Genomic DNA, 12,903 nt, shown 5'->3' on the forward strand with positions numbered 1-12,903 from the left:
AAAATACAGTTTCCATAGCCCCCACTTCCATCAATTTGCACCATTTCCTCTCTTTAGTAACACCCTATACAAGCGTGGTACATTTGTTATAAATGATAAGCCAATATTGATGTATTATTATTTACTAAAATCGATAGTTCGAATTGCAGCATACCCTGTGTTGTACAGTTCTATCGGTTTTGACAAATGTATACTGATATGTTTCCACCATAACGGTTTCATCCAGAAGAGTTCCACTGCCTTAAAAACAGTACCATCCAGAAGAGTTCCACTGCCTGTTCATCCCTTTCTCCCTTCTCCTGAATATCTGGCAACCACTCATGTATTTACTCTCTCAACAGTTTTACCTCTTCTAGAAAATCTTAAATCACACAGCATGAAGACTTTTCAGACTGGCTCCTTCCACTTAGTAATATGCATGGTTCCCCATGTCCTATAGGACCTTGATAGATCTAGAACATTTTTATCCACACTGTCAATCCAGCTTCACAGGTGGGGTTAAAGATGACTGGACTAAGAGAATCATTGCTTTACAGTTTTGGTCTGTTTCCCTCAGCTGCTTTTTCAAACTGAGATATAATTCACATACCACACAATTTACCCTTCTAAAGTGCAGGCACCATGCAAATGGAAATAGAAAAATGTGCACAATTAAATGGTTTTTAAAACATTCACAGAGTTGTATAACCATCAACCATGATCAATTTTTTGGGTGTGTCCTTTTTTAAGGCCACACCCACGGCATATGGAGGTTCCCAGGCTAGGGGTCGAACTGGAGTGATAGCCACTGGCCTACACCACAGCTCACGGCAATGTGGAATCAACCCACTGAGTGAGGTCAAGAATCAAACATACAACCTCATGGTTACTAGTCGATTCGTTTCTGCTGCCCCACAATGAGAAATCCCATGCCTATTTTTAATTAGAGTATTTATACTATTGAGTTGTAAGAATCCTTCAGATATTCTAAATAAAGTCTCTTATTAAATGCATGATTTGTAAATATTTTCTGCTGTTCCATAGGTTGTATTTCACTTTGTTGATAATGTTCTCTGAAGCACAAAAGTTATTCATTTTGACGACACCCCATTTATCTATTTTTTTCTTTTGTTACTTGTACTTTTAGCATAATATCCAGGAAGCTGCTACCAAATTCAGGGTCACAAAAGTTCACTCCTATATTTTTTCTAAAATTTTAATTTAACTACATTAAAGTCTTTGACCCATTTTCAGTTAATTTCTGTATATGGTGTGATATCCATCATCACTCTTTTCTTTTTACGAGTATTATTCAATTTTACTGAAATGCCTGTTTGTCGAGAGATAGATTTTTAATAATATTTTAACATTTTATACTGTTTTACAATTAGGGAAAATGCTTTCATGTATGTTTGCATGTGCAATTTCAGTTTTTTAAGTTGAAGTAAAGTTGATTTACAATATTATTTAACTTTCGGGTGTACAACATAGTGATTCAACATTTTTGTAGATTATACTCCATTTAAAGTTATTATAAAATATTGGCTATATTCTCTGCCCTGTATAATACATCCCTGTATATTATTTTATACATAGTAGTTTTTACTTTTTAATCCTCTACCCCTATTTTGCCTCTCCCCCTTCACTCTCCTCACTGGTAACCACTAGGTTATTCTCTATATCTGTGAGTCTATTTATTTTGTTATATTTTATTTAATCATGTTTATTGTTAAGATTCCACATATAAGCAACAGCATACAGTATTTGTCTGATTTATTTCTCTAAGCATAATACCCTCCAAGTGTGTCCACGTTGTTGCAAAATTTCATTCTTTTTAATGGCTGAATAGTATTCCACTGTGTGTGTGTGTGTGTGTGTGTGTGTGTGTGTGTGTGTGTGTGTGTGTACACACCACGTCTTCTTTACCCATTCATTTGCCGATGGATACTTGGCTTGCTTCCACATCTTGGTTCTGGTAAATAATGGTGCTATTAACATACAATGCCTATATCTTCTTGAATTGGTGTTTTCATTTATTTTAGATATATAACCAGGAGTGGGATTGCTGGGTCATACAGTAGTTCTATTTTTAGTTTTTTTTTGCGGAACCTCCATACTGTTTTCCATAGTGGCTGTACCAACTTACATTCCCACCAATAATGTACTAAGGTTCCCTTTTTTCTACTTCATTGCCAAAGTGTGTTATTTGTGTTCTCTTTGATGACAGCCATTCTGACAGGTATGAGGTGATAGATAGCTCATTGTGGATTTGATTTGCATTTCCCTGATAATTAGCAATGCTGAGTATTTTTTGCCTCTTTTTAAAGTTGAGCTGTTTGATTTTTTAAGACATTAAATTGTATGAGCTGTTTGGATATTTGGATATTGACCCCCTATCAGACATATGATTTGCAAATATTTTCTCCCATTCAGTAGGCTGTATTTTCATTTTATGGATATTTTCCTGCACAAAAGCTTTTAAGTTTAATTAGGTCCCATTTGTTTATTTTTGCTTTTGTTTCCTTGCCCTGGGAGACAGATCCAAAAAATATTGCTGTAATTTATGTCGAAGAGTATTCTATTTTTTTCTTGGATTTTTATGGTTTCTCATGTTATGTTTAGGTCTTCATTCCATTTTGAAGTTTATTTTTGTATATGGTGTGAGAAAACGTTCTAATTTTGTTCTTTGCATATAGCTATTCAGTTTTCCCAGCACCACTTATTGAAGAAACTGTCATTTTAGAAGAGCGATCAAGATGGTGGAGGAGTAAGATGTGGAGCTCACCTTCTCCCACAAACACATCAAGAAAACCATCTAACACGTAGAACGATTTGCACAGAACATTTACTGAATGCTGGCAGAAGACCTTAAGCCTCCAAAAAGGGCAAGAAATCCTCCACATAACTGGGTAGAACAAAAGGGGGAACAAAGAGAGCAAGAGAGAGAGAAAAGGAACCAGGACAAACTAGCACTGCTGAGAGGGAGCTATTGAAGAGGAAAGGAATCCACACTCTGGGAAGCCACCTAACTGGTTGGGAGATCAGCCGAGACAGAGGGACTTCAGTCTTGAAGAAAAGCACAGCATCTGGACTGAGAAGGGCAAATCAGAGTGAGAGCCACACAGACCATTGGTACCACCACCCCTAGACAACACAGCCTGAGACACTTGGGTGGGGGCTGGATGTTGAAACTCAGGCTCCAGAGGTCAGTTCCAGGGAAATGACTCAGGTTGGCTGTGCAGAGGCAGCCTGAAGGGCTAAGGAGCAGTGTGCCATGGGCTGAGCACCCCAGCTGAGGGAACCCAGGAGGAAGTCTGGGCCCACAGGAGAGGCAAGATGCCATTGTTGGGGAGGGTGAGAGGAGGAGGGGCAGACCACCATAGGAATATTTTTCCCTGTGCACTCACAGACTCTCAGAGGGCGGGGCACCTCTGGCATAGGCTATGGGTGGCGAGGTACCACTGGTGCAGTCTACAGGCAACAGAGCGCCTCTGGTGCTGGCTATGCGTGGCTGGGAAACTCTGGTGTGCACTAAGGGATAAGCACAAAGTGGCACCTCTTGCATGGTCCACAGGTGGCAGGGGCAAACCACAGCAGTCATCACAAACACCAGAGGCAGGCATGGCACAGCCCCACTAGGGGTCCATGGACAGGACCATGGTCCCAGTCACTACAGAGGTCGGCACAGAGGAGGGCACTGCAATTGAGCACCACCCATTGTTGCTCTCACTCCCCTGGGAACATACACACCCTGCTGCTGCCACTGCCAAATGCTCTGGGCACTGCCTATATCTGCCTGAAGATCACTGTCACTTCCAAGGGCCCTGAAACTAGGAGCAGCCTGTACCACTTTCTCATGGGTCCTTGCCACTGTCAAGGGTCAGCAACCAGGCACAGGCTACTAGCCCCGCCCATTGCCTCCTTCTCCCTGGGAGCACACAGAGCAGCCTAAAAATAAAAGTAAGTCATTACAAAATACCCAGGGGCCCTTAGGCATATAAATAGCCCTCCAAGACTACAGTAATTTCTGTCCCTAAACTCACAGAATAAGAAAAATATAAGCAAAAGGAAGACGCTCAGGAGCCATTCCCAGTTAAAAGACATATTTCACCTGAAGGAGCAAACAGTGAAAAAGACCCCTGCAGTCAAACAGACACCAAGTTCAAAAAGAAGATAGTGAAAATACTGAAGGAATTAAGAATGGCTGTGAATAGTAATGCAAATTACTTTAGAAAGGAACTAGAAAATATAAGAAGAAGCCAAGAAAAAGTAGAAAAAACTCATTTGCAGAGATGCAAGCTGAGTTAAAGGCACTGAAGATCAGAATGAATAATGCAGAGGAATGAATTAGTGACTTGGAAGACAAAATAATGGAAATCACATAATCATGTCAGCAGACAGAAAAGCAAATAAAAAAATGAAAGCAATATATCAGGTCTATGAGATAATATAAAGTGGGCCAATCTGCATAGTAGGGATTCCAGAGAGAGAAGAAAAAGAAAAGGAGATTGAAAATATATTTGAGGAAATTATGGCTGAACACTTTTCAACTCTAAAGGAAAAAGACATCAAGATACAGGAATCACAGAGGGCCCCAAGCAAGTTGAACCCAAACAGGTCCACACCAAGACATATTATAATAAAAATGGCAAAAGTTAAAAATAAAAAGAGGATTCTAAAGGCAGCAAGAGAAAAACAAAGGCTTAATTATAAGAGAACCCCCATAAGGCTATCAGCTGATTTCTCTACAGAAACACTACGTGCCAGAAGAGAGTGGCAAGACGTATTCAAAGTTCTAGAAGGGAAAAATTTGCAGCCTAGAATATTCTACTCAACAAGGATATCATTTAAAATAGAAGGAGAAATTAAGAATTTCTCCAACAAACAAAAAAACTAAAAGAGTACAGCAATACTAAAACCATTCTAAAATAAATACTGAAAGTGCTCCTCTAAATAAAAAAGAAAAAGAAATATGATGGAGAAAATCACAATTGGAAAGCAATTACTTAAATAAGCCAATATACAGATCTAAAAGAAAACAAAAGCTATTGTAAAAACAACAATAAACACAAGGAACAGCAAAAGGACAAACACAAATATTTTTAAAAGGACTTTAAAACCATAAAATGTGGGGAAGGAAAGTAAAAAAATCTAGACTCATTTTTTAGAATGAGTTTGAGACTATATGACTATCAGGCTAAAGCAAGCAGATATAAGAAGAGATTAACATACTTGAAAAACAGGGCAACCACAAATCAAAACCAAATATTACATTCACGAAAACTAAAAAGAAGAGGATATAAGTATAAAGGTAAATCATCCAAACAAAAAAAGAAAGAAAGAAAGGAGAAACATAGAATAATCTGGAAAACAAGGTTTAAAATAGCGATAAATACATATTTATCAATAATTATCTTAAATATCAATGAACTGAATGCTTCAATCAAAAGGTACAGAGTGGAGTCCCCATCCTAGTGCAGTGGTTAATGAATCCAACTAGGAACAATGAGGTTGCAGGTTTGGTCCCTGGCCTTGCTCAATGGGTTGAGGATCCAGCATTGCTGTGAGCTGTGGTGTAGGTCGCAGATGTGGCTCGGATCTGGCATTGCTGTGGCTCTGGTGTAGACCGGCGGCTACAGCTCCAATTAGATCCCTAGCCTAGGAACCTCCATATGTCATGGGTGCAGCCCTAGAAAAGACAAAAGGACAAAAAAAAAAAAAAAGGTGCAGAGTGGCACACTGGATAAAAAAGCAAGAGCCTACAATCTGCTGTGTATGAGAGACTCACCTCAGGACAAAGGATACATATAAATCGAAAGTCAGGAGATAGAAAAGGATATTTCATGTGAATGGAAAAGACAGGAAAGCAGGGGTTTCAATACTCATATCAGACAAAATAGACTTTAAAACAAAGGCCATAAAGAAAGACAAAGAAGGACTCTAATGATAAAAGGATCCATTCAAGAACAGAATATTAAAATCCTCAATATATATGTCCCTAATATAGGAGCACCCAGATGCATACAACAAACACTAACAGAAATAAAAGGAGAAATTGATGGGAATACAGTAACAGAAGGAGATTTTAACACCCCACTCACATCAATGGACAGATCCTCTAGACAGAAAATCAATATGGCAACAGAGATCCTAAATGACACAACAGAAAACTTAGACTGAATTGATATTTTCAGGTCATGACATCCAAAAAAATCAGAATATACATTCTTTTCAAGTGCACATGGAACATTCTCAAGGACTGATCACATACTGGGGAAAAAAAAACTAACTTCAACAAATTTAAGAGTTACAGAAATTATTTCAAATATCTTTTCTAACCACATTGGCATTAAACCAGAAATTAACCACAGAAAAAGAAATGAGAAAAACCCGACCACATGGAGACTAAAGTACATGCTACTGAAAAACCCAACTGGTCAATGAGGAAATCAATCAATATCATACACCACATTAAAACAAGAAAAGACAAAAAACACATGATCATCTCAATAGATGCAGAGAAAACATTTGACAAAATCCAACATCCAGTTATAATAAAAACTCTTACCGACATGAGTATAGAGGAACATACCTTAACATAATCAAAGTCATTTATGACAAACCCACAGTCAATACAATACTCAACAGAGAAAGGCTGAAAGCCTTCCCACTAAAATCTGGAACAAGACAAGGATGCCCACTCTCGCCACATAGTTATCCAACATAGTATTGTAAGTCCTAGCCACAACAGACAAACAAAAGAAATAAAAGGTATCCAAATTGGAAGAGAAGAGGTAAAATTGTCACCATATGCAGATGACATGATACTATATATAGAAAACCCTAAGAGCTCCACACACACTATTCAAACTGATCAATGAATTCTCAAAGTAGCAGGATACAAGATTAACATTCAGAAATGGAGTTCCCATAGTGGATTAGTGGAAATGAACCTGACTAGTATCCATGAGGATGTGGCTTCAATCCCTGACCTTTCTCAGTGGGTTAAGGATCTGGCATTGCTGTGAGCTGTGGTGTAGTTCTCATATGCAGCTCAGATCTGGTGCTGCTGTGGCTGTGTCATAGGCTGGCAGCTGCATCTCTGATTCAACCCCTAGCCTGGGAACTTTCATATGCTGCAGGTGCTGCTCTTAAAAAAAAAAGAAAAGAAAAAGAAAAGAAAAGAAATTAGTTGCATTTCTGATACTAACCATGAAATCTTAGAAAAGGAATTTAAAAATACAGTACCTTTTAAAGTCACACCCCCCCAAAAAAATTAAATACTTAGGAATAAAACTGAATGGGGTGGTGAAAGACTTATATGTTGAGAACTACAAAACATAAATCAAGGAAATTAAAGAGGATTCAAAGAAATGGAAAGATATTCCATGATCCTGGATTGGAAGAATTAATATTGTTAAAATGGCCATACTATCCAAAGCAATCTATAGATTTGATGCAGTCCCTATCAAATTACCCATGACATTTTTCACAGAACTACAACAAACAATTCAAAAATTTATATGGAACCATAGAAGATCCAGAATTGCCAAAACAATCCTGAGGAACAAAAAACAAGCAGGAGGAAGAACCCTCCCAGACTTCAGACAATATTACAAAGCTATAGTAATCAAGACAGTGTGGCACTGGCACAAAAACAATTACACAGACCAATGGAATAGAATAGAGAACCCAGAAATAAACCCAGACACCTACGGTCAATTAATCTTCAACAAAGGAGACAAGAATATAAAATGGGAAAAAGACAGTCTCTTCAGCAAGTGCTAGGAAACCTGGACAGCTGCATGTAAATCAATGAAACTAGAACACACCATCACACCATGCACAAAAATAAACTCGAAATGGCTTAAAGACTTAAACATAAGACAAGACACCATCAAACTCCTGGAAGAGAACATGGGCAAAACATTCTCTGGCATCTACCATATAAATGTTTTCTTAGGTCAATCTCCCAAAGCAATAGAAATAAAAACAAAAATAAACCAATGGGGCCTAATCAAACTGACAAGCTTTTGCACAGCAAAGGAAACCAAAAAGAAAACAAAAAGATAACTTACAGAATGGGAGAAAATAGTTGCAAATGATGCAATCAACAAGGGTTTAATCTCTGAAATATACAAACAACTGATACAACTCAACAACAAAAAACCCAACAACCCAATTGAAAAATGGGCAGAAGACTTAAATAGACATTCCTCTAAAGAAGGCATACAGATGACCAACAGGCACATGAAAAAAATGCTCAACATAACTAATTACTAGAGAAATGTAAATAAAAACTACAATGAGGTACCACCTCACACTGGTCAAAATGGCCATAATTTGTAAGTCTACAAATAATAAATTCTGGAGAGGGTGTGGAGAAAAGGGTATCCTCCTTCACTACTGGTAGAAATGTACACTGTTACAACCACTGTGGAAAATACTACAGAAGTACCTCAGAGAACTAAAAATAGAACTACCATATGATCCAGCAAGCCCACTCCTGGACATATATTTGGATAAAATTTTCATTGAAAAAGATATAAGCTCCCCAGTGTTCACTGGAGCACTATTCACAATAGCCAAAACATGGCAACAACCGAAATGTCCATCAACAGATGAATGGATTAAGAAGATGTGGTATATATGCACAATGGAATACTATTCAGCCATAAAAAGAACAAAATAATATTACTTGCAACAGCAAATGGATGTAATTAGAGATTCTCATACTAAGTGAAGTAAGTCAGAGAGAGAAAGAAATATACCACATGATATTGCTTATATCTGGAATCAAATATATGGCACAAATGTACCTATCTACAGAAAAGAAACAAACTCATGGACATGGAGAAGAGACTTGTGGTTTTTAATGGGGAAAGAGTGGCCTAGACTGGAAGTTTGGGGTTAGTAGATGTAAACTATAGCATTTTGAATGGATAAGCAATGAGATCCTGCTGTATAGCATAGAGAACTATAATTACTTGCCATTGAGCATTATGATGGATGATAATGTAAGAAAAAGAACATAGATACATATATATGTATGTATATATGACTGGGTTACTTTGCTGTACAGCAGAAATTGACAGAATATTATAAATAAACTATAATTTAAAAAAAAAGTATATTCTTGCCTCTTTGTTGTAGATGAATTGACCATAAGTGTGTGACTTTATTTCTGGGCTATCTATTCTATTCCATTGATCTATCTGTCTGTTTTTTGCCAGTACCACACTGTCTTAATTACTTTCGTTTAGTAGTATAGTCTGAAGTCCAGGCATGTGATATTTCCAGCTTTGTTTTTTTTTTTCCTCAGGACTGCTTTGACTATTTGGATTTTTTGGTGCTTCCATATAAATCTTATTTTTTTTCTAGTCCTGTGAAAAATGTCCTGGGTATTCTGATAGGGACTGCATTAAATTTGTGTGCTGTTTTGGTTGGTATGGACATTTTAACAATATTCATTCTTCCAATCCAATAACACACATATCTTTCCATTTCTTTGTATCATCTTCAATTTCTTCCATAAAAGTCATATAGTTTACAGAGCATAGGTCTTTCACCTCCTTGGTTAAGTTTATTCCAACATATTTTATTCTTATTTATTTTATTATTTTTTTTTGTCTTTTTGCCTTTTCTAGGGCCACTCCCACAGCATATGGAGGTTCCCAGGCTAGGGGTCGAATTGGAGCTGTAGCCGCCAGCCTACGCCAGAGCCACAGCAATACGGGAACCAAGCCACATCTGCCAACTACACCACAGCTCATGGCAATGCCAGATCCTTAACCCACCAAGCAAGGCCAGGGATTGACCCCACAACCTCGTTGTTCCTAGTCAGATTCGTTAACTGCTGAGCCACGACAGGAACTCCGATTTATTTATTTATTTTTGTCTTTTGTCCCTTTAGGGCCACAGCAAATGGAGGTTCCCAGGCTAGGGGTCTAATCAGAGCTGTTGCTGCTGGCCTTCACCAGAGTCACAGCAATGCCAGATCCAAGCCACGTCTGCAACTTAAACCACAGCTCACAGCAACACCAGATCCTTAACACACTTAGGGAGGACAGGGATCGAACCTGCAACCTCATGATTCCTAGTTGGATTTGTTTCCACTGCACCATTATGGGAACTCCCCTATTTTATTCTTTTTAATGAGATTTTAAATGGGATTTTTTTTCCTGCTTTCTCTGATAGCTCATTATTATGTGTAGAAGAACAACAGATATATGTATGTTAATCTTGTATCTTGCAACTTTACTGAATTCATTAGTACTAATAGTTTTTTAATGCAGACTTTAGGGTTTTTCTATATGTAGTATCACATCATCTGATAAAAGTGACAGTTTTACTTCTTCCCTTCCTATGTGGACATCTCTTATTCTGTAACCACCTTCATTCTTTTGCATGCGGATATCCATAGCTGTCCCAGAACCACTATTGAAAAGACTACCCTTTGTCTTCATAGAATTGTTCTGGCACTCTTGTCAAAAATCAATTGACTGTAAATGTGAGTGCTTATTTCTGGATTCTCACTTCAATTCTCATTGACCTGTATGTCTGTCTTTCTTCAAGGACCACACTGTATTGATTACTCTTACTTTTTCAAGTCAGGAATTCTGAGTCCTCCAAATTTGTTCTTTGTAAATACTGTTTTGGCTATTCTAGGTTGCTTAAATTTTCATACAAATTTTAGGATTAATTTTTCAATTTATGTAAAAAAAACAGCTAATTAAGATGATGTTGAATCTTTAGATCAGTTTTAGGAAACACTGCCATCTTAACAATATTAAGTCTTCCAATCCATGAACATAAAATATTTTTTCCATTGACTCAGGCCTTATATTTTTTCAAAAACATTTATAGGTTTCAATATCAAAGTATTACACTTAAAAATATATCCCTAAACATTTTTTGAAATACAATTATTCTTTTAATTTCCTTTTCAGATTGCTCATTGCTACTATATAGAAACACAATTAATTTCTGTATATTGATCTTGTATCTGTAATCATACTGAACTTGTTTATTAGTTTTAATAGTTTTTTCTTTTTTTTTTCTTTCTTTCTTTTTTTTTTTTTTTTTGTGTTTTGCCTCTTTAGGCCCACACCTGTAGCATATGGAAGTTCCCAGGCCAGGGGTCGAATCAGAGCCACAGCTGCTGGCCTATACTAAAAGCCATAACAATGTGGGGTCTAAGCCATGTCTGCGAACTACACCACAGCTCATGGCAATGTTGGATCCTTAGCCCACTGACCAAAGCCAGGGATCGAAGCCTTATCCTCATGGATACTAGTCGGGTTTGTTAACCACTGAGCCATGACAGGAACTCCTCTAATAGTTTTTAAAAATGAATTCTTTAGTTGTTCGACCAATAAAATCATGTCATAGTACAGTGGAGATAATTTTACTTCTTCCTTTCCAATCTAGATGCCTTTTATTTTATTTTCTTGCCTAATTTCCTTGGCTAGTACTTCCAGTACAGTGTTGAAGAGAAGCAGCAAAAGCAGACATCCTTATCTTATTACTGGTCTTAGAAGGAAAACGTACAGTCTTTCCTCATTAACTATTATGTTAATTTGAGTTTTGTCATATATGTGATTCTATTTCCTCCTGTTGTTCTAGGCACTGGATCTTTGTCTCATCTTGATCTGATGATATTCTTCTCATCCTTTAAGTCTTAGCTAAACTGTTACTTCTTCAAGGACATCACATCTCTGAACCTCCCAACTAGGCTCATAGCAGCTGTGCTTATCACAATCATAACAAATATCTGTCAGCATCATTCTCTTTCCTACTTGGCCCCACCTTGTTCACAGGTGTATCCCCAACACAGACTGGCCCACATAATTGGGTGTTGCTACAAACCAGCCTCATGTACTATGCTTTCTATTCTTGATCTCAGCAGGAACACTTCTAAAAGTTCTATTTCTACCTCTGTCTTCACCTTCAGGACAGGACTCTGCTTTATTCATCCTTTTATCTAGCACCTAACAGAGCCTGGCACTCAGTAACCCTTAGTAACTTATGTGAATCATTCTGAGGCTACTGAAAAGAATGAAGAAAGAAGGTTCAATGTCGTTTTTGCCCAGCTATAACGAAAAAGGGAATCCATACCTTCCACAGGGCCAATTTGATTGGTCACAGCAAATCTGAGCACTTTTTCTTCATCGGTATACAAGGCAAAGACACGGTCCACATTCAGTTGTTGGGTGGTGGGGATGGCCCAGTGTCTGGGGGCATGCCTGCACGTCTGGTAAGTGATGTTCTGGTGGATGCTGTAGGATCGTGTTTGGTTGATGGCACCATATGTGAGAGAGTAGGCTCTGGAACTTGTGGAGGTCACAGCTGCAACAGACATTATTCCGTCAAACTGGGAAATTTATAAGCAATCAGTACAGAGATTTTCTTGTGGGGTGAGCTTCTCTGCAGAGTTTTTTATGTAGTTCCTGGAGAGTGTTCCCTTGGGAAGTTCCTGGGTTTATATGGGAAACCTGCAAGGCAATCCCAAGGACCTGAGTGGACGTAAAACCAAAGCACAGAGAGGGAGGAGGCATGGTCACTGCTGTCTACATTTGCAAAGAATAAGTGCTACTATGTGTCAGCTATGCCCAGCTCTCTCAATGCACTGCCTCATTACTCCCCACAACAACCAGTGAGGCAGGCCTTGGCATCTTGTGTGGAGAGCCTTACAGAGGTTAAGGACTAGTTAAGTAGCCTAAAATGCCAGGTTGGTAGAGTAGCAGAGCTGGAACTGGAATTCAAGTCGGCCTGACCCTACCCCCCAAGATTTCCACCAATCTATCCGTCAGTTTACAGAGGTGACACCTTCCTACACTGCACTTAAGCCTGAAGGTTTCCAGGGAAATGGGGTCGGTCTTTTCTCTTCATCTGAGTGCAGAGTCCGGAGGCCAGGCCAGTTTT

The 12,903-nt window shown here is 38.2% G+C and overlaps 1 protein-coding gene across 3 annotated transcripts in view; it reads right to left on the reverse strand.

Annotated features, from left to right (window-relative positions):
- Window positions 1–12,903, reverse strand: part of NID2 (nidogen 2) — a 73,987-nt gene that overhangs the window by 28,460 nt on the left and 32,624 nt on the right. For all 3 annotated transcript variants that reach the window (XM_021101930.1, XM_021101914.1, XM_021101921.1), the window contains exon 8: window positions 12,097–12,327. In XM_021101930.1, coding sequence (XP_020957589.1) covers window positions 12,097–12,327 — 231 coding nt within the window. The remainder of the gene's footprint in view (window positions 1–12,096; window positions 12,328–12,903) is intronic.

Source organism: Sus scrofa, chromosome 1 (assembly GCF_000003025.6).
Source record: "Sus scrofa isolate TJ Tabasco breed Duroc chromosome 1, Sscrofa11.1, whole genome shotgun sequence".
NCBI lineage: Eukaryota > Metazoa > Chordata > Mammalia > Artiodactyla > Suidae > Sus > Sus scrofa.